General features: G+C 37.3%; 1 protein-coding gene across 1 annotated transcript in view; it reads right to left on the bottom strand.

Moving 5' to 3' along the window:
* Window positions 1-2597: 2597 nt before the first annotated feature.
* LOC124358513 (fat-like cadherin-related tumor suppressor homolog) overlaps window positions 2598-23413 on the bottom strand; it is a 733849-nt gene continuing 713033 nt past the window's right edge. Inside the window, 13 exon segments of the mRNA XM_046810807.1 lie at window positions 2598-4235; window positions 6307-6408; window positions 11986-12057; window positions 12788-12941; window positions 14024-14123; window positions 14214-14445; window positions 15175-15385; window positions 16424-16574; window positions 17024-17364; window positions 18890-19141; window positions 20251-20394; window positions 20813-20950; window positions 21604-21818. Coding sequence (XP_046666763.1) covers window positions 4132-4235; window positions 6307-6408; window positions 11986-12057; window positions 12788-12941; window positions 14024-14123; window positions 14214-14445; window positions 15175-15385; window positions 16424-16574; window positions 17024-17364; window positions 18890-19141; window positions 20251-20394; window positions 20813-20950; window positions 21604-21818 — 2216 coding nt within the window. The 3' untranslated portion in view covers window positions 2598-4131.

Raw genomic sequence — 23413 nt, forward strand, 5'->3', positions numbered from 1 at the left:
GATTGTAATATTACTTATTATTAGAGCATTGGATACTCCATCTACGATCACATTTTAATTTGCCCAAAACTTTTTCTTTCACTAGGTTTCTACTCGTACATCTGAGAGGGGAATTAAATTGAAAGCAACTGCGTATCCAACATTTGAGCCTCCTTTAGAGAAACCATTGCAAATTTGTTACTCAAACTCATAACATAAATATGGTAGGAAGGGTTGATTCAGTACGAAAGTTGAGTTCAACTCCAATTCTATATCGGTCTTCCTGGATCCTTCAGAAGTACTTGGACTCCACATTCTAGGAGTCAAGTTAGTCAGTGGCAGCGTCAGTTCTCAGAGACTGGACCAAGCAGAAAGTGAAATATAGCTGAACTCAACATTCGCAAAATTGGTTATTGTTACTGTTCATAGCAAGTGGCGACAATCACCTTGCTGATAATCCTCTTAGATCAAATGTTCTAAATGGATCACATTTATTGTGATAAAACATACTGCAAGATATAAAAAAACAAACTAGAGTACAATTAGACATTGTACAAATATTTAGAATCAATTACACGTTACCTAATCGATTCATTAGGGACAGTCGACACCTATTGCTAAAATATTTATTGATCAAAGAATGGTAATAGAAACCTTAATCACTCCGAGATAGATATGCTTTTCAACTAATTCGCATTGAATAAATCCTTACCACCATAGCTTAAGATGATTAAAGAATGGTAATAGAATCCTTAAGCACTCCGAGATAAATATGCTTTTCAACTAATTCGCATTGAATACCTTCCTTACCACCATAGCTTATGTTAGGTATAGATTACTCCGTTACTCCTCCCTGCTTTAGGATCGTGTCTAAAACATAGTAGTGAAGTGAATTGTACACATGATGAGTCAATGAGAATACTTCATCATATAAATTACACTACATTTTGTAGTCTGCGTGTCTCTGATGTCGAAATGATGCAAAGGAACACGTAGGAGAGATGACCTTGTTTTGTGAGTCTTAGAAATTCTTCACCGCCTACTTGTTTTGGATCTCTTCACCGGGCCGTGGAATTAGGATTCCAGGGCGAGCTAAATCGTCAAAAATCGCATTAAATTAATCCTTCTTACTATACCACATGTTAGCTATTATTAACTTTACTTGCTATTATTAGGAACTCAATCTTCATTAATTCACCAAAGTGAACTTACCAATTTAATTTCCCTTCGAGTTTCACCATAAATTAAACCCGTACTAAACATCACACACTGGTGATTCACATTTTGTAGACAGTAGAGTAAGATAGTTCGTTAATTCACGTTTGCTCATTTAATATATCTTTTACACAAGGTTCGTTTTAGAACTTAGAAGAAAAGGGAAGAGTAGGGCTAATACAGCATGGTAAAGTATAGCCAGAGTATCTGACAACATTGTGAGCAAAAGGTCTAAGTGTTTCATTGTAAGGGTTCTCTCGTCTAATGGAAGTGTCTCACGCTCTTTCTGTCTCAACCACCGGTCTTGATGCTGTATTGGTATCAGCATCAAGTGTATATGTAATTATATCCCTTTACTAAATTATATTATATTAATATTATTTAAAAATATTCATACCAATAATAATACAGTAATTATCTGGCGAGTCATTACCAGTATGGTGATAATTGTTTTAGCACCTCCAAAAACATAACTATTGATTTAGACTCTTGCGAACATTTACTTACACTGGACATCCCACAAAATAAGTCCAGAACATTATTCAGATAAAATATAATATATATATATATATATATATATATATATATATATATTATATCAGCAATGTTTAAGACGTTTTTAGAATAAATCACATAAATGATAAAAAGTCTTAATTTGGGTACAGGGTGGTATGTTCTGTGCCTCAGAATCCGACATGGAGTAACTTGCCACGGCACTCCAGAACCTGTTATGAAGTGGCTTGTTAATGCCATCGAAGCTCGAGATTAATTGAATTGTCACGGCACTCACAGAACAACATTGAGTAAAATTTTACGGCGCTCAGAGTCCGACATTGAGGAGAGTGTGAGAGTCTTTCATTTAGTAGAATATTAAATTACTCACAATCCAACGTTGAGTGGGTTGTTCCGACACTTAGGGCCCTCCATTGAGTAAACTAACGTTGAGTGGACTGTTACGACACTCAATCCGGCATTGAGTGAACTATAACGGTTCAAACAATTGGCATTGAGTGAATTATTACGGCATAGTCCATCATTGAGTGGAATGTTACAGACCCAAAGTCCGACATTGTGTAGGCTGTCAGAGTTTGACATTGAGTGAACTATTAGGGAACTCACAGTCCAACGTTGAGTGACTGTTATGACACTCAGTCCTAAATTGAGTGGACTATTACGACACTCAGTCTGGCATTGAATGAATTATTAAGATACTCCTAATCCAAAATTGAGTGTATTGTTACAGCACTAGCATTAAAACACTAGCACTAGGGTAAAAACAAACTTTATGCACCTTAAAATAACTCACGAAAATTACTTTCCAATACAGCGTTCCAAGTGATTATTTAAAATACATTTGATACAGGTCTGACAGGGTTGATTGAATAGAATTCATTTATTACAAATATATTTATTATAATGAAAATGTATTTCTAACATTTACATCACTTATAAAAATAGTCCCTTTAGTAGCACAATGTTCAGGTCAGTAAATTAGATAAAAATCACAATAGTAATTTTGTGCTTGCGGGTAAAAACCTCATACTTAGGTAGAGTAGGGTGTAAAGGTCTAGTTATACGTAAACACTATTTCCTCACAGGAGCTGACGAAATCCATACAGTGAAAAAATTAAAAATACTTATAAATCCAGTATTAAAATTAATAAGTTACTGATTTTATTGGTATTTTGTTACCAGATTACAGTATAAATATTGAAATTATTCAATTATAAGCTTATATATCGTGTTCAGCCATAAGCTTATAAGTTTATGTTTATTAGAATTTCATAAAATACTAAACGCAACATCGATTGTTCCGATGTTCCTATTCACTAATAGGAACATCGGAAACACATCACTATAATGTTCATTGATGGCCACGAGCGGAAAACCCTGTTATGTTAATTGTATTGTATTGTGCTTCTGTATTTAAGTGAAATTATTACTACAAGCCTTACGGTTACTTCTTAAACGACAGTAAAAAACTAATCGTTATTTATACAACTTAATTCTAGAAAACAGTTTACTCGACTCTCATTTACTGCGTTAAGAAATAAAAATCTACACTAAATAAATTCTAACCTAAATATCTATTAAATGTCAAAATGAAAACTCATAGTTTTATTGGAAAAAATAATCTTGAGTAAAATTATTACTGGAAAATCAACTGAAATGACTTTTGTTTAAACTTTCGTAAAGTACGAGTAAACTGTTTATACCACTGATTTTACGACCTTGTAAAAGGCTTACAAAATGTGCGTTACTTCATACTTAACACAATGCGTTGAGATTAGAGCGAAATATACGGATAACAATTAAAACACGAGCTATGAAATGCTGGTAAAAATATACCTTAAGGTGTAGCCCAGAATAAAAAATACTCGTTTTTAGCATAATCAGTAATCAGCCTTGGAAATGCTTATGGATTGAAGATAGCTCATGGAAGAATCTGTAAATTTTCAATGGTTTTGCTAAGCACCTTTTAATGCATTTTGGAGTTATTACAAAACCTATTTACAACATAGGTGTTTTTGTTATGAATTAACTTGATTTAACCCAAAATCGAAGATCGTAATGAAAAAAATTTGAAACAACTCTAGGAAAAGGTAATAAGAAGTAAGAAATTTTTGATTATGTATAGATTTTGAAATGGTAAAAGATAAACTCTATTTATCTCTGTCAATACAGCTTTATAAGGTTATCAATTCGCTTCGTAACTCAATAAAAGCTTCTTTTGGCACAGTATAAGTAAAGAAGACTTTTCCAAACATGAAGAACAAAATAATTAAGCAATACAAAATGTTAAAATACACCTTTAAATCTGAACAATTCCTCAAATAACCCATCAGTCTTTTATTCTACTTTGTAAAGGATTTACATAGCGAATTGGTTCAGGATAAATAAGCAGGTACACGAGTGAAACCGAAAGCGTGGAGGAGGCTACGAGCAGACGTCCAGACTGCTGGGAAACCCGTACGGGATCACCTGATCCTCTTGGCTGTTCAGTTTGGTGTCCAGGGTCGCTAGTTCCCGAGCAGGGTCACCTAAAAAAATCAATTGTGCTAAGATGGGAAAACAAGTACATTTATATCATTAAAAGCCTGATTACAAGTAGACATCTAGACTGCTAAAACCCCATATAAGCTGATTCCCTTGAACTTTCGGTTTGGTGTCCAGGATTCCTGAGGGGCTTGTTAGCACAGCGCTGGAGACAAGGTGCTGTTATCTGTTATCTGCAATTTCTGAAAAAGATAACTGTGAGCAAACCCTGCTATAGTAAAATAGTAAGACCCTTCGAAATGAATCATAGAAATTCTACATCAGTTACCATTTATGGTTCATCTGAGCGTTGAAAAATATTTTGAAAACAGGTGTAAATGAAGATCTAATGAAGAGCAAATTTGAGACTATTATGTATAGTACATCTAAAACCGAATCAGATTTACAATCCTTGTACTACAAATATAATGAAAGAAATGAGAAATCCTTCGCGAAACAAAATCTCGAAAAAGAATAGGCAAAACTTTTAGCAATTTTTCTAGCCGTAAAATAACTTAACTTTTCCTAGCGAATGCGATGATTGACCACATTGAATACAATGGGATTGTATATGTGTGTCATTATTATTTATTGCATAGGTTTTTTATTGTATTATGAATCGTTATTGGCTTGTTAGCATGATGCGGGATACTAGTTTTTACTTCATTGATGTGTGGATTTGAGTTAAGTCTCATTGTAAGCAAGGAAATAAAAGCACTGATTGTGGTTTCCAAAACCAAATCAAATTTAAAATGTGTCGAAAAGAGTTTACTCTGGAAAGAAATCGGAAATTCTGCAGAAACTTTAATTTTTTTTAAATTATTACAGATATAGGCTATTGATTTTCAAATCATCAAGACCATCTCAGCTTGTCCCAGAGAATGCCACGTACAAACATATTAAATGCAATGGGATAGAAAAATATATTTCAGTTGAGTATTAAATACAATCTTATTTCATCCCACATACAAGAACAGTTCCAACAACGTGGTATGGTGATAAGGAAAGTGAACGAAAGAAACAAAAGAAGGGAATCGAGCATGACTGAACAATTAAGTTAGATCTTCAAGGTGAACAAGGAGCCGAATTTACTTTCAAAAGTGTCGGAAATGGAATAGACTTGAAAGAAATCGGAAAATTTACAGAAACTTATTCTTAAAAAATTATTATAAATAGGCTAGTGATTTTGTATTTTTTCAATCGTCAAGGCATTCTCAGCTTGTCCCAGAGAATGCCACATACGAACATATTAAATGCAATGGGATAGAAAAATATATTTCTGTTGAGTATTAAATACAATCTTATTTCATCCCACATACAAGAACAGTTCCAACAACGTGGTATGGTGATAAGGAAAGTGAACCAAAGAAACAAAATAAGGGAAACGAGCATGACTGAACAATTGAGTTAGATGTTCAAGGTGAACAATGAATAATATCAAATTTTAAACGTGTCTAAAAGAGAATAAACATGAAATAAATCGTAAAATCTTGCATCCAGACATCAAGACATCAGCTTGTCCTAGAGGATGGCAAGAACGAACTTATTTAAAGCAATGAGACTAATATATGTTTCAATGCCAATATTTATTTTTAATTGAATATTATTATTATTATTTGTGCGAATATTATATATAACTATCTAGATTTCCACATTTTATGACAATTTTCAACTTAAAATCCCAGTTTCAAATTTACGTATGATTGAATTATCAACTATTCGTTTATTATATTGTAAACATAGTAAAATATTTCTGCTCTTCCACCTAATTAATCAGTTTGTCATTAATATAATTAATTCCATTAATTTATTTTTCTAATCAGTTTTTTTTTAACTAAATTAAAAATCTACAAAATTTTAATTGCTAGAGTCAGAATTCAAATCAACAGAAATGATTGGACTACTACAAGTTGTTGGTTCATGGAAATTACTTTAGATATAGGTAGTTGTGAACTTTCTTTCGCAAAGCTCGCTTCTTTTGCCACACATCTGGTTGAAATAATTACCAGAAACTCTTACATCTCCTACGGACAATACTTTATGTATAGCAGTAAATGATGACTGGATGTGGGCTACCTGTGAGACAGCTATCGTTGCTATGGTAACTGGAAGAGTCACCCAGGATGGTTGTGTGGACATCGCCGTTCTGCAACCACTCCGTACAATCCCAGTGGAATCCTGCAAGTGAACACGTGATCAACATATAGAAGATATTACAAGGTTTACAACATTTTGAGAACTAATATATTTGATACATTAGGTACAATTAGGTACAAATAAGCAATCGATACCATGATATGAATAAATAATTGGTACAAAAATATTACTGGGTCAACATTCTATTGAACAATACATATTTTCAGATAACGCTACTTTAAGTTATATTCATAAATAGTCTGGCTTGACAAATGACATCCGGACAAGCCGGAGATCCTGTTTGCGACACAACCAACGGACCATATTTGTAATATCGCCATCACTGTTCTTGTATTACAGCTCACATTAAATACAGATTCCGTCTGGTTTGACACATGACATCTGGAAAAGCCGAAGATATTGTTTGCGACTCAACTAACGGACCATATTTGTAATATCGCCATCACTGTTCTTGTATTACAGCTCACATTAAAATACAGATTCCGTCTGGTTTGACACATGACGTCTGGAAAAAGCCGAAGATATTGTTTGCGACTCAACTAACGGACCATATTTGTAATAACGCCCTCACTGTTCTTGAATTACAGCTCACATTACCTACAGATTCGGTCTGGCTTGACACATGATATCCGGACAAGACGGAGATCCCGTTTGCTACTCAACTAAAGGACCTTGTTTGTAATACCGCCATGACTGATCTTGAAATACAGCTCACATTACCTAAAGATTCGGTCTGGCTTTGACACATGATATCCGGACAAGACGGAGATCCCCGTTTGCTACTCAACTAAAGGACCTTGTTTGTAATATCGCCATCACTGTTCTTGAATTACAGCTCACATTACCTACAGATTCGGTCTGGCTTGACACATGATATCCGGACAAGACGGAGATCCCGTTTGCTACTCAACTAAAGGACCTTAGTTTGTAATACCGCCATGACTGATCTTGAATTACAGCTCACATTACCTACAGATTCGGTCTGGCTTGACACATGATATCCGGACAAGACGGAGATCCCGTTTTGCTACTCAACTACAGGACCTTGATTGTAATATCGCCATCACTGTTCTTGAATTACAGCTCACATTACCTACAGATTCGGTCTGGCTTGACACATGATATCCGGACAAGACGGAGATCCCGTTTGCTACTCAACTAAAGGACCTTGTTTTGTAATACCGCCATGACTGATCTTGAATTACAGCTCACATTTACCTACAGATTCAATCTGGCTTGACACATGATATCCGGACCAAGACGGAAATCCCGTTTGCTACTCAACTAAAAGGACCTTGTTTGTAATACCGCCATGACTGATCTTGAATTACAGCTCACATTACCTACAGATTCGGCCTGGCTTGACACATGATATCCGGACAAGACGGAGATCCCGTTTGCTACTCAACTAAAGGACCTTGTTTGTAATACCGCCATGACTGATCTTGAATTACAGCTCACATTACCTACAGATTCGGTCTGGCTTGACACATGATATCCGGGACAAGACGGAGATCCCGTTTGCTACTCAACTAAAGGACCTTGTTTGTAATACCGCCATGACTGATCTTGAATTACAGCTCACATTACCTACAGATTCGGTCTGGCTTGACACATGATATCCCGACAAGACGGAGATCCCGTTTGCTACTCAACTAAAGGACCTTGTTTGTAATACCGCCATGACTGATCTTGAATTACAGCTCACATTACCTACAGGTTCGGTCTGGCTTGACACATGATATCCGGACAAGACGGAGAATCCCCTTTGCTACTCAACTAAAGGACCTTGTTTGTAATATCGCCATCACTGTTCTTGAATTACAGCTCACATTACCTACAGATTCGGTCTGGCTTGACACATGATATCCGGACAAGACGGAGATCCCGTTTGCTACTCAACTAACGGACCATATTTGTAATAACGCGCCCTCACTGTTCTTGAATTACAGCTCACATTACCTACAGATTCGGTCCTGGCTTGACACGTGATATCCGGACAAGACGGAGATCCCGTTTGCTAGTCAACTAAAGGACCTTGTTTGTAATAATCGCCACCACTGACTGTTCTTGAATTACACAGCTCACATTACCTACAGATTCGGTCTGGCTTGACACATGATATCCGGATAAGACGGAGATCCCGTTTGCTACTCAACTAAAGGACCTTGTTTGTAATACCGCCATGACTGATCTTGAATTACAGCTCACATTACCTACAGATTCGGTCTGGCTTGACACATGATATCCGGACAAGACGGAGATCCCGTTTGCTACTCAACTAAAGGACCTTGTTTGTAATACCGCCATGACTGATCTTGAAATTACAGCTCACATTACCTACAGATTCGGTCTGGCTTGACACATGATATCCGGACAAGACGGAGATCCCGTTTGCTACTCAACTAAAGGACCTTGTTTGTAATACCGCCATGACTGATCTTGAATTACAGCTCACATTACCTACAGATTCGGTCTGGCTTGACACATGATATCCGGACAAGACGGAGATCCCGTTTGATACTCAACTAACGGACCATATTTGTAATAACGCCCTCACTGTTCTTGAATTACAGCTCACATTACCTACAGATTCGGTCTGGCTTGACACATGATATCCGGACAAGACGGAGATCCCGTTTGCTACTCAACTAAACGGACCTTGTTTGTAATACCGCCATGACTGATCTTGAAATACAGCTCACATTACATACAGATTCGGTCTGGCTTGACACATGATATCCGGACAAGACGGAGATCCCGTTTGCTACTCAACTAAAGGACCTTGTTTGTAATATCGCCATCACTGTTCTTGAATTACAGCTCACATTACCTACAGATTCGGTCTGGCTTGACACATGATATCTGGACAAGACGGAGATCCCGTTTGCTACTCAACTAAAGGACCTTGTTTGTAATACCGCCATGACTGATCTTGAATTACAGCTCACATTACCTACAGATTCGGTCTGGCTTGACACATGATATCCGGACAAGATGGAGATCCCGTTTGCTACTCAACTAAAGGACCTTGTTTGTAATATCGCCATCACTGTTCTTGAATTACAGCTCACATTACCTACAGATTCGGTCTGGCTTGACACATGATATCCGGACAAGACGGAGATCCCGTTTGCTACTCAACTAAAGGACCTTGTTTGTAATACCGCCATGACTGATCTTGAATTACAGCTCACATTACCTACAGATTCGGTCTGGCTTGACACATGATAACCGGACAAGACGGAGATCCCGTTTACTACTCAACTAAAGGACCTTGTTTGTAATACCGCCATGACTGATCTTGAATTACAGCTCACATTACCTACAGATTCGGTCTGGCTTGACACATGATATCCGGACAAGACGGAGATCCCGTTTGCTACTCAATTAAAGGACCTTGTTTGTAATACCGCCATGACTGATCTTGAATTACAGCTCACATTACCTACAGATTCGGTCTGGCTTGACACATGATATCCCGACAAGACGGAGATCCCGTTTGCTACTCAACTAAAGGACCTTGTTTGTAATACCGCCATGACTGATCTTGAATTACAGCTCACATTACCTACAGATTCGGTCTGGCTTGACACATGATATCCGGACAAGACGGAGATCCCGTTTGCTACTCAACTAAAGGACCTTGTTTGTAATACCGCCATGACTGATCTTGAATTACAGCTCACATTACCTACAGGTTCGGTCTGGCTTGACACATGACATCCGGACAAGACGGAGATCCTGTTTGCGACTCAACTAAAGGACCATGTTTGTAATATCGCCATCACTGTTCTTGAATTACAGCTCACATTACATACAGATTCCGTCTGGCTTGACACATGACATCCGGACAAGACGGAGATCCTGTTTGCGACTCAACTAACGGACCATATTTGTAATACCGCCATCACTGTTCTTGAATTACAGCTCACATTACATACAGATTCCGTCTGGCTTGACACATGACATCCGGACAAGACGGAGATCCTGTTTGCGACTCAACTAAACGGACCATGTTTGTAATACCGCCATCACTGTTCTTGAATTACAGCTCACATTACCTACAGATTCGGTCTGGCTTGACACATGATATCCGGATAAGACGGAGATCCCGTTTGCTACTCAACTAAAGGACCTTGTTTGTAATACCGCCATGACTGATCTTGAATTACAGCTCACATTACCTACAGATTCGGTCTGGCTTGACACATGATATCCGGACAAGACGGAGATCCCGTTTGCTACTCAACTAAAGGACCTTGTTTGTAATACCGCCATGACTGATCTTGAATTACAGCTCACATTACCTACAGATTCGGTCTGGCTTGACACATGATATCCGGACAAGACGGAGATCCCGTTTGCTACTCAACTAAAGGACCTTGTTTGTAATATCGCCATCACTGTTCTTGAATTACAGCTCACATTACCTACAGATTCCGTCTGGCTTGACACATGACATCCGGACAAGACGGAGATCCTGTTTGCGACTCAACTAACGGACCTTGTTTGTAATACCGCCATGACTGTTCTTGAATTACAGCTCACATTACATACAGATTCCGTCTGGCTTGATACATGACATCTAGAAAAGCCGGAGATCCTGTTTGTGACTAAAAAAACATGCCAGGTTTGTAATACCGCTACTACTGTTCATAGTAGAACAGAAATTAGTAATAAAAGTGCCTCATTTAAAAATTAATGTTAAATATAGCTAAGATAAAACGGGCTAGTTACTATTAGAGTTAAAGTGAGAAATGCTTATTAAAAAACATATAACAAATTTAGATAAAAAGCATACAACATTAACTAAAAGTAAAATCTGTAAATTTTTTATCCGTTTAACAAAAAATATTAAGTAGAATACGAATATAATAGTAGCGGTATTAATGCTTTCAAGTCAAGCTCAAACTTGGGAATAGCAAATACTAATTAGTAATATAAAATTTCGGTCATTTTCTACGCACCTCACATTATAATCCTAACTCTTCCTGTGTTGCCGATTCCATTAACGGTTTTCTTTCCATTTAAATTATCCATAGTTGATTAATTTGTTAAGATTAATCTTTATTTTTTATCCAATTGTAATAATATTATTGTTTATTGTAATAGAAGTGTATAGCCAATAATTACTTCAACTCGATGAAACAAATATAGGTCGACGATATACAATATTACCAGTATTTTACGTTAAAGTCACCAACCAAATATCAATTCGAGAGTAACTGTAATTATGAATAATATTGGAGGAAATAATAAAATGTCATTATATGGACGTATAATATTGTAGGCCATCGCCAGTATTTGGTATTTTAAATTACAATAAATTAAATGCATTAAATTAAAACTTTTCATTAATGTCACGTGTACAGTAGTTAAAAAAACTGACACTGAAATAATATTTAAATGAGTTTTATGTTTATCTAGATAATGGGGTAGATTAATACCTTATTTTTGCACAAAAAGAATTGACAGATGTACACTTGCAAAGTAATTTAATAGTATTAAATACTTATTCATTAAAAACCAACACTATTCAAATTGTAAATTATGTTTTATTTTCCTTAATTTTCATTGAAAATCATTTATACTTACCTCCAATCGTTCTTGTATCATCTTCTGCGGGTATAACCTGGTGTAGGGGGATGTCTGCAGTTTGTTTTAAATCTAAAAAAACAAAAGTTAAACTTTAGTAAATAACGTAATTATCATAACTGTACAGGGTGTTCTTTAGAAATGTTATCACGCGTCTGATCGAGCATTGAGTAAACAGTGAATATACATTTAAAATTTATATTATAACAGATGAGTTTTATATTTTGTATTTTCGAAGAATCAAAATTTTTTTACATAATCTATATTTTAGAAGTTATCAATAATTATTTACTTATATTATACAGCTAAGAACTAATTTGTGTACGTCTTTAAAATTAAAAAAAGACTTTCCATACCTATTTTCTTTGAATCTAGTGTAAAATGGCTAAGAAAAATGAATCCATGAGACTTTATAAATAATAAACTTCAAATTATTTTGGACGATATTTATATTTATTCAACATATATGTAAAATATGGGTCAAAATGTTCAGTATTTTAAGGCATGTTTTTATTTTAGCTTATATGGCTTTTTATGAAATTCAGCATCATAGTTTTTATAATGAACACAAATTTTAACCCGTATTTTATAACTTTCAGAAATTTTTTACTCATAAACCTTGTTAGATCAACATCTGCATTTAGGTAAAATTACATACTTTGGACCAATAATAAATTTCTAAAAATTACCAATTACCCATACACAGTGAGACAGACCGAAAAATAAGGAAAACAGATCTACATTTTTCTACACGTGACTGTTTCTAGGTTGAGTATTTTCTGGACACCCTGTACACACGTACCGTTGTTGATCTTGTGATGGGGACTCATGAGGTTGCGCCTGTAGTCTGGCGGCACGTTGTCTGACTCCGCTGTCCCTCTCTCGGCGTTGTTGAGCGCCACGGCTGAGAAAACCTCGTTGTTAGAACTGCACGTGTACGACGTTGGCCTGGAGGGCTGTTCCAACATCACCAGGATTTAAAATTTTATAAAACATCTTTTATAAAACATTATATTAATATCCAATTTTTATATCAGGGAAAATAAATTCATTTTCGAAGCTGTTCATGTTTAAGCTCTTAGCTAGGCTGACTTCCTGGAAGTGAAAAAATTTTCAATTTAAGGTAAAGTAATTTGTTCCAAAGTAGGACTGATTAAGTCATTAATAGCGCCAGTGCTCAGTTCAAAATTAGCAAGCAAATTTATCCTGGTGAATTGATTAATTCTAAATGGTGTGTTTGGGCTATGATTGTTTTTTAATTTACATTTTATTCCAAGTGATTTATCCAGAATGTCTGGGTATTTTATACGCTGGTGCTAAGGCGAGATCTAATAGCAATTCTTCTTCGCGAATTTTTCGTAATCCTCTAAGTACTTTCCCTTTGGGTTTCATTAGTTTGATTTATTTAATCTCCTTTTTGTCTAATGAGTGATGATTGTAAGGTCGTCTATTATTTTTCGGTAGGATCGTTATATATTTTTATGTTACTGTTTTTATAAACTCTAATATTCGTTCGTTATATTGCTTTATTTCCATTATTACAAAAGCTTGGCTGTCTCCGGCTTAGTTAACATGTAATGGTGAGTCATTGTTTATTCTTTTTTTAGTATTTACAGTTTGGGTTCTTTTATTTAAATATTAAACTATCATTTTTGGGACCTTTTTTAAGGATTCGTTTAGTTTGTTATCAATTACATGTCTAACATAATTTTTAGTTTCAATGTTTAATGGAATTTAAGGTGGTTTCAGCGTTTAAGATTTCCGAAATCTCTCAGATAATAAATTAAAATAATTGCTTTGGTTTCTGCATTTTCTCACTTGTCTGCACTTAAGAAGTATTCTGGAAACGTAATATGATTCTTTCACCACATTTTCCCAATCAGATTAAAAAAACCTCCCTCCAATTCGAGGAAGGAACAGGATTTTCGAGAGGATATTCCAAAGCTCCTCGGAGACACAAGAAAGAAGAAATGTGCAAATTATGCGTGTCCATAAAAAATACATTTAGATTAAAATCTTAATCGACGTTCAATGTTACCTGTGTAACCTGGAGGTTACTGAGTTTGGAGGTTCTCTTGATGACGTGATTCAGTTCCGACTTGTCCACCCTGTTCCCAGGACTGATGCGGTGGCAGCGTCTGCAACACGACAGTACAGTATTTAGTCGGTTGATCCTCACATACAATATAAATCAAATCAACAACATGACTGTCATACAATACTCTTACCTGTAGAGGACGAATACGAGTACAAGACACGAGACTATGAGGATTGCCACGACGATCGCCACCAGCTCCTCCCAGTGGATGCTGGCGGTGACGGCGGGAGGACAAGAGTGAGAGGGAGGGCAGGAGGGGGGTACGCAGATGTAGCCCCCTGGGGCCCCCGCCTGGGGCATACATCCCTGAGGAGGAGGACACCCACAGTCGCCGCCCGGGAGAATCTCCTCACAGTATTCACCTGCCATGTAACACCGCAAATTAGAGAGAGCATTTAGTTACAAGGAAAACCCACACAATTATTTAAAAAAATAGGAGTTCACTAAACTATGTATCGCGTAACGAGCTTTGTTAAGTTACATGCTAAATTTAAGTCTAAAACTTTCATTTTCAAAATGTCCTGCAAATAGATCTTGAAGTCAAACATTATACAGAAAATCGCTTGTTACCCCTCCCCACCTCCGGGTAACAAAAGAGAAATTGTGCCAGCTAATTTCAAGTTTCATGAGAAATTCTAAGTTTACAGATGAAAACTTTCACGAGATATCTTGCCATCGTTTTTTTTTTTTTTCATTAAATTAGGTTTCTTAGCAATGTTCAAATTGTAGTTTCTGTGAACTAGGGAACGTACTAAATCGCAAGAGTGAGCTGAAATCACATGTTAAAATCTCATATAAGTGTACTCAGTTTATTTACAGATTTATTGATCCTACTATTTTCTCGTTGCATGGTTACCCACAAGGCCAATGTACAAATTTTCACTGAGTGACATGCACCATAGTCGAACTCAGTGTTACTCGTATACACATGAACCTACATATAAGATTTCGATTTTGTTGGTCAGTTCGTTTCAAGATATCGTGCGAACAGACGGAATGACTGAAATAAAATTTTTAGTCCCCAAGTTAGATAGTTTTAGCTAACGCTCAGCCAACTAGCAGTATAAGTAAGTTTAGAATGATAAACTGACCTCCATAGCCGAGGTTGCAGGCGCAGTAGAGTTGGTGGGAGTGGCCAGGACACACGAAACTGAGGTGGTCTGTGGCCACTGTGAACACCAAGTCCCGCTGTATCTGAACCTTCTGGCGGCAGAGAGCGCCGTTGTGGCAGTCGCATGACCAGTTGGCCCCGCTCAATCCAGCGGACTGTAGAGCCTCGCTGAGCACCGCCAGCTCCACCCCCTGGGTTACAAAACTGTGGTTAGACCCTGAGAAATACAACAATACCCACGGATTGAACTGACTATGAATCGGACTGTAGAGCCTCGCTGAGCACCGCGAGCTCCACCCCTGGGTTACAAAACTGTGGTTAGACCCTGAGAAATACAACAATACCCACGGATTGAACTGACTATGAATCGGACTGTAGAGCCTCGCTGAGCACCGCTAGCTCCACCTGCTGGGATTAAAAAACTGTGGTTACGCCCTGAGAAATACAACAATACCCACAGATTGCTGTTACTGACAATGAATCGTACTGTAGAGCCTCGCTGACAATGCAATACTGACAGTTACTTGCTACGGGATCATGAATTTGATTGTTTTTTAGGAGAAGCCGATCCCCTTTTAAGACTTACTCTGCCCGTCCTCATGGACCACTGGCCTGTGCGATGATGTTATCAAACAGAATAGGGGGAAGAGTCGATACAGTACAAGGTTGATGGTACTGATAAAAAGTGCAACGGTCACATATAGAATTCGAACCTGCGCTATCTCTAACTCAGACTCAAAACCCAACGTCTGAGACCGCTCGGCCATCGGCACTCCCAATATCTGTCCTTTTACAAAAATTTCAAATGGTGCTGTGGAATTTTTGCACACCAAGCATTCCAAATAAACAATTGTATGGTATTGGATTTAAAAGCCTTGGGATTTAAAATAAATTATCATTGTTATGGCAAATTTCATAGACAAAACAGATTTTCTAGTAATTGCAGGAAGTGTTTTGAAAAGGCCCTCTTACTCAGCGGTTTGGCGCTGACATGTAGAACACTTCGATACCAGTGATCGCTACGACTAGCTTTTTCGTTACCATCAATATATATTGTGATAGCGGCAAACTTAGCTACTAGCGCTGATCGTCTATCGACACTACTGACTATCAAAGTTCGCTATGGTCTTGGAAGGAAAATTTAAGAATATGAGAATGAAGATAATTATAATTTGTAAATTATGTATCACAGATTCACTCAAAATATGTACTCGTAATTGTTGACTCACCCCAGTGATGGTCAAGAGTATGTCAAGGTCACCGTGAGCCACAGCTTGCAGACTGGTCAGTGACACCTGCCTCAGCAACGCTGACTCCAGGAGCTGCACCAGGCTCTTCCACTGCCGCAGCACGAAGTGATGGGCCGTCATACTCCGCAACCTGAAGCAGTGGGACATTTCATTATGCTACAATAATTGTAACGCCAGACGTTTGATGCTTAATTCATAAATATTTCACTACATTTTTCGTGAAAATTATAATGGTAATGTTATTTTTAACATCAAAGTATAAAATAACTCCAACAATTTCATTAACATATTAATTATGTTTAACAAATTTTTCTTCATAAATGGATTTTTTCACACGACATACTTAAATGTGATTGAGTTCAAACAGTTAAATCTGTATTTAATTCGTTGATGTTTTCCTCATATCGACATATTAATTTAGTAATTTATCATTATTAACAGCTCTACAGAATCTTGTGGGCGAGCATCATCTCTTATCTGCTCCACCACAATAATGAGAAAACATAAGGCCATTGCGGCCCTGCGACCACAATTAGGCTAGATCCATCTACTAAATGGTATCCTAAAATGTTACCGGACCTGATGCTGACGCTGTGCTGCAGCATGTCCTCCCAGAGAGGCAGCACGTGGACGGTGACGGTGGTGTACGTCGTGAACTTGCCGTCAGACACAGAGATGTTGAGGCGGTAGCGGCCAGCATCCACCATGGGACCGGCGGTCAGAACTCCACGGCGAGGCTCCACCGAGAACTGTCCCTGGCCTGGTGGGCTCGGCTCCATCGCGAACACCAGCGTGTCATAAGGGTCCTGGTCCGAGGCTATCAGGTGACCGATCTCACCTCCGGGCCATCGCTCCTGGTAGGCGATGATGAACACCTCCAGTGGTAACACTGTCGGTGCAAATTGTGACTCCTCTATAACCTGCGGAAAGAGGAAATAATGATGAGTATCTTAAGAAACGTTATACACGTTTATATGAGTCATACACCGTCACTTGCAAAAACTGATGAATATCTGAACAGTGCCTGATGCAATACAGGATGATTCACTGAGGAATACCTACATTGAGATGTCAGAAAGTATTAATTTTACTGAATACTTTTTGCATTATATTTTATTATTATTACAAACACGAGTTGCCATTACTTGTTACTTATTACTCGTTATTATTATTTTTACTCGTACGTAGTTGGAATTTTTAAATTCGGTCTCAATTTTTAATATAACAATCAGCTTTGAAATATGTTATGGACACCCCTATTTTTAACGGATATGAGTTTTACATACTTCAGGATGTTATTTTGATACACTATAAATTCATAAATTGTAACTACTTATTTTTAATATGCATTAAAAATAAGTGCAGTTCTGAATTCAAATTTTTTACAATAGTATGAAAAGGATTCTGACAGTTTAAGTTATCTTAGCGGCTAAACGGTTATGTATACGAAAATAATATCATGAAGCATGTAAATCCAAATCTGTTAAATAAAAATAAAGGTTCTTATAGTAAATTTCAAAGTGGACTCATTTATACATGGTGTCCAAACTTTAAACTTTCAACTACATATTTATAATACTTAAATAAGGTAATTGAATGGATTCAAATTTCTTTGTAAAATTAATACTTCCTAATATCCCAATGGTGGCCTCACGGAGTTGATAAATCTGTATAATTCTCCTTTACTATATAAAATGTATGTTTAAAGTGTTTTCGATACTCTCTAAGAATGTTGTAATTCAATCAACGCAAGCGAAAATCGGCAAGTCAAATGTCGTATTTGAAATCCAAACATTTTAATAACACGAACATGTATATACTCGTATATTAATGATAATTTCAAATTAGCTAAGGCTTAAGAAATTAACTTTAATATACCATGAAAGGAATATACTCAGGAAAGAGGCATTAAACGCTGTTATACTTTTCTCAGCTATGGGTTGGGAAAATCGACATCTTTCAAAGTGCATATACAGGATGGGTCAAAAGTCCCGAGACAATGGAGTATTTCCTCAGACACGAATTTCTGAGAAAACGGTTTCAAATAAAAGTTATACGGTTTGGAAAACTCTATCCACTAGTGTCATGAACTATGTGTGGGGTCGTTTGTTCTTGTTATTGAGAACCCATATTTTTCGTCAAAGATTCATGTTCTACTCAAAAACTAAGAAACCAAACCGAAAAACTATAAAAAAATATAATGGACAGCAAGATGTAAAAGGGAATCAGCATCTTCTTTTAAAAAAATAAATAAATCATTTGTTTGAAAATTGTTTTATAAACCCGAAAAGTTTATCGAAATAACAATGTGAACTAATTATTCTAAAGTTTGTTCATGCAGAAATACTCTGAAATTTTGGTTCATCCCGTATATAAAATGCAGCTACTTTATATGCTGTGAGTGGCTTAGCTGTAAGTTTAATATTTTGCGTACACATTGCGTACCTTGACAGTGATCCAAGAGTCGGTGTGCAGGGGAGGGAAGCCGCTGTCACCCACGCGAACCTGCAGGTAGTACACAGAGCGAGCTCGCGTGCTGAGGCGAGCTGCTGTGTACAAAGTGCCGTCAGATACCACGCGGAAAGCCAGGTCAGCATTGCCGGACAAGATGCTGAAGGAAAACGGAGCTCCGTTGGGGAAGGTGTCAACGTCAGACACAATCATCTGACCCACAGCCCAGCCTGGCATTTTGTCCTCCTGAATCAAAACATGTACGCCATATCAATAAAGTTGTTTTGTTGATAAAACAAGTACGTCACAGATGCCAGTTTTAACATTATGTCATAAAGAAAGAATAGATTCTCTTTAAAGAGATCATTAAATACAAAGTTTAATAAAAAAACAGTTAAAACTTATCCAAGAATTCCTTCGAACACATTGTTGGAGAGGAATTTTGATCATACTCTTTCACAATTAAGGTGTACTTAAGATTTGCTGAAAAACTAAACTCATACAAAACCCTTTCAAATAATTAAGAAGAGAATTTAAAAAAGAATATCTACGAATACCACTAAAGCCACGTACGAAAGTGTGCGAAGCAAATTAATTGTGAATTTTATTATTAAAACAAAAATATGACATCAAATTTAATAAACAAAATGTGAATTTATCGAGTGGAAAGTTATCTCGGGAAAGGTTTCATCTGTAGGAATGTTGCATTAACATTCATTTGTGCATAAACAAGAACGTTCTCTGCTGTGGCAAGTCCAAACATGGAGTTTAACTAACGTCGACGAAACCTATAAATCAGTTAGCTGACACGATTTATTTTTTGTTTGCCGGGCAATGTTAAATTTTCCTTGCCGTATGATTGTCTGTGGTTCTATCTGTCAATATTTAAATGAATTACAGATTTGAAATCATACAGCGAAGCTTGTTACACACGTGTTGTGGTGTACTTCTACCTTGTACTGAAAGGTATCAATCATATTCCAGCAAAAAACAACAACGTAGCATCATCTGCATACAAGGTTATTAACCGTGTTCCTTCGATACAAATGATTGTAGATGACAGAAATGTTAAAAAATAGAGGACTCAAGATAGATCCTAATGGTATTCCAAACTTATCCTTGACTAAATTTTATTTCTATTAAAGTAATATGGTATAATTAATCTACAAAAACTAAAAACTCCTATAATTAAATTAATGAAGGGATTACAGTAAGAAAGAAGCTTCAACAAAGTATTATGATCATATTTTAGTTTCATGCTCCTGGTTGGACAAAAATGTGTCTGATATTTAATATACAACTATAATAATGAATCTATCAAATTATAGATTCATTTGTCCAATCTATTTGGTTACCTGGACAAAGAACGTGTAGTTGTCTTGGGTCAGTGTTGGCGGATTATCGTTTACGTCCAGGACACTTATACTGATGAAGACAGTAGAACTCAGTTGAGGAGAGCCGAAGTCAGAGGCCTGGATCGTTAAGCTGTATTCTGCGATCTAGAAAATATAATCTTATGTGTTGTGAACTTTTATTGTTAATCTTAAAGCACTAAAATAAGAGACAACTAACTTGTGCATTAAATGTCGTTTCTTTAAAGGGAATTCCATTAAACCAAGAAAATGACAAGAGTTAAGTATGAACCAAAATTTTACATTTTGGTTTTGAAATAAATGAATGGTAGAAATAAAACTGTTTCGGATCTTATCTGTACAAAGTGGTAACCAATAATAATAAAATTGCTTTACTTTATTAATGGTTGTCATTTATGATATGCTGATAAAATAAATTTTACTACTTATAATGGTGCCTTTTACTCAATGAAATAGATTTTAGATTTTATCTCGCTCTATTTCATGTCAAACAAGTTTGAATCCATTTAAAGTTGACAAATACTTCGGACTACATAACACTTACAGACTCTCTGTCCAAAGTTTTGGCCACCGACAACTCTCCAGTGTTCAGATCCAGACTGAACTGGTGAAGAGAGTCTCCCGACTCCAGAGAGTATCCCACTCTCGCGTTGGGTCCACTGTCCCGGTCCGCAGCCTCCAGCTGGAACATGAGCTTGGTTCGTAACAGTTGAAACTTATCAGAGACATCAAAACCTTACAAGAAATGGTGAATTTAAAAATGTAGTACATGATTGAACAACATGATTAAATTCCAAAACCAATTAATATGGCAAGTTATGGTACTAGCGAGAAAACATTTTGCTGAACAACAGAGTTGTAGTGTGACCATTATTATTTAACTGACGAAATTCTATCTACAGCTCGACAATATCAGCTTAGACAAAAGTTTATAAAGTCCTAGTGTCATTTTTATTTAGTAGCCAATTTAACTTGTTCAATTAAGTTTAATAATAAAAATAAATTGATAAGTTTTTGACTGTGTTCACGTATGTTATATAGTTGTGTAAAGCTACTATGTGTGCTTTGTCTAAGCTTATACAATTCAAAAAATCCGAAATTTGTTTTGTTTTATTTCTTAATAATTAATTATTCAGATACGTACTGCAAATCCATGTTTATAATTATTAATTAATTCTCAAGCATAAAATTATATGAATGACTAATCAGTGACTATGATTATATCAATGACTAATGATATAATAAAAACATAGATGAGTTGTATTAAATTTTGCAGTGCTTTATTGGTTTCAGCAAGGATTTCGTTTGGAAATATCGAATGTAGTACAAACTCACCTTTAAAATTATTTCTCCCACTTGCACGTCTTCAGGGACCTGAGCGGAGAATGCAGTCTGGGAGAAGACAGGAGCGTTGTCGTTACTGTCCAAGACGGTGATGTTTACAGTGGTCTGACTACTGAGTGGGGGTAACCCTTGGTCCGTGGCCAGAACAGTCAACAGGTACCACTTGGTCTGCTCGTAGTCTACCTGCTGTACCACTGAGATCACTCCTGTCACATAACATCGTCATACAGAAGGTGCAACTGGGGTTGTGGTAGTCTAACAGTTTACAACGATGGCTACTGAGTGGAGGTAACCCTTGGTCCGTGGCCAGAACAGTCAACAGGTACCACTTGGTCTGCTCGTAGTCTATCTGCTGTACCACTGAGATCACTCCTGTCACATAACATCGTCATACAGAAGGTGCAACTGGGGTTGTGGTAGTCCTAACAGATTACAACGATGGCTACTGAGTGGGGTAATCCTTAGTCCGTGGGCCAGAACAGTCAACAGGTACCACTGGTCTGCTTCGTAGTCTATCTGCTGTACCAAGTGAGATCACTCCTGTCACGTTAACAACATCGTCAAACAGAAGGTGCAACTGGGGTTGTGTAGCTCTAACAGTTTTTACAACGATGGCTACTGAGGTGGTAACCAAACAGAGTCCGGTGGCAGTTAGGTGAACAGTCAGCAGGTACCACTTGGTCTGCTCGTGTAGTCTAATCTGCTGTACCACTGAGACCACTCCCTTACACATAACATCACATACAGAAGGTGCAACCTGGGGTTGTGGTAGTCCTAACAGTTTACAACGATGGCTACTAATTTCGTGTGGAGTTGTAACCCTTGTCGTGGCCAGAATCAGTTTACCAAGTGGGGTTGGTCCCACTTTGGTTCTGCTTCGTAGTCTATCTGCGTACACTCTGAATCACTCCTGTCACATAACATCATCATAAGCCAGATAGGTGCAACTGGGGTTGTGTAGTTTTTTAACAGTATTTACAACTTGTTGGGCCTTACTGTGGTGGGGGTATGTTACCCATGGTCCGTGCGGCGCAGAAACAGTCAGCAGTTACCACTTTGGTCTGCTCGTAGTCTATCAAATATAGTAGCCAGTGAGATCAATCCTGGGTTGCATAACATCGTCATGTGAAGGTAGCAAACTGGGGTTTTGTGGTAGTCTTTAACAGGTTGGGTACAAACGATTGCTATCTGAGTGTTTGGGTGTAGCCCCTTGGTCCTGTGCCAGAACAGTCAGCAGGTACCGTTGTAGAGTAGTGGGTGTGGTGTGTTGGCCACTTGGTCTGCTCGTAGTCTACCGTCTGCCTGAATCACTCCAGTGAGATCACTCATGTCGGTACTGAAGTGCATACCATCGTTCATAGTGGTAGTCTAACATGTGGTGTTTGTTGAGGCTACTGAGTTACAACGACCTTGGTCGTGGATCCAGAACAGTCATCCCAGTACCACTTGCCAGAACAGGTCAGCGTACCACTTGGTCTGCTCGTAGTCACCTGCTGTACCACTGAGATCTCACTCCTGTCACAACATAACATCGTCATACAGAAGGTGCAACAAATGCAACTGGGGTTGTGGTTTTTTGTACTAGTCTAACAAATTACAACGATGCTACTGAGTGGGAGGTAACCCGGTCCGTGGCCCAGAACAGTCAGGCCAGGTAACACTTTCGGTCTGCTCGTAGGTATTTCATACCACATGCTACCACTGAGATCACTCCTGCTGTCACATAAACATCCAGGATACAGAAAGATTCAACTTGTGGTAGTCTATCAGTTTTAACAGACGATGGCTTACTGAATCGGGG

This window comes from Homalodisca vitripennis, chromosome 3, assembly GCF_021130785.1.
Source record: "Homalodisca vitripennis isolate AUS2020 chromosome 3, UT_GWSS_2.1, whole genome shotgun sequence".
NCBI classification, from domain to species: Eukaryota; Metazoa; Arthropoda; class Insecta; order Hemiptera; family Cicadellidae; genus Homalodisca; species Homalodisca vitripennis.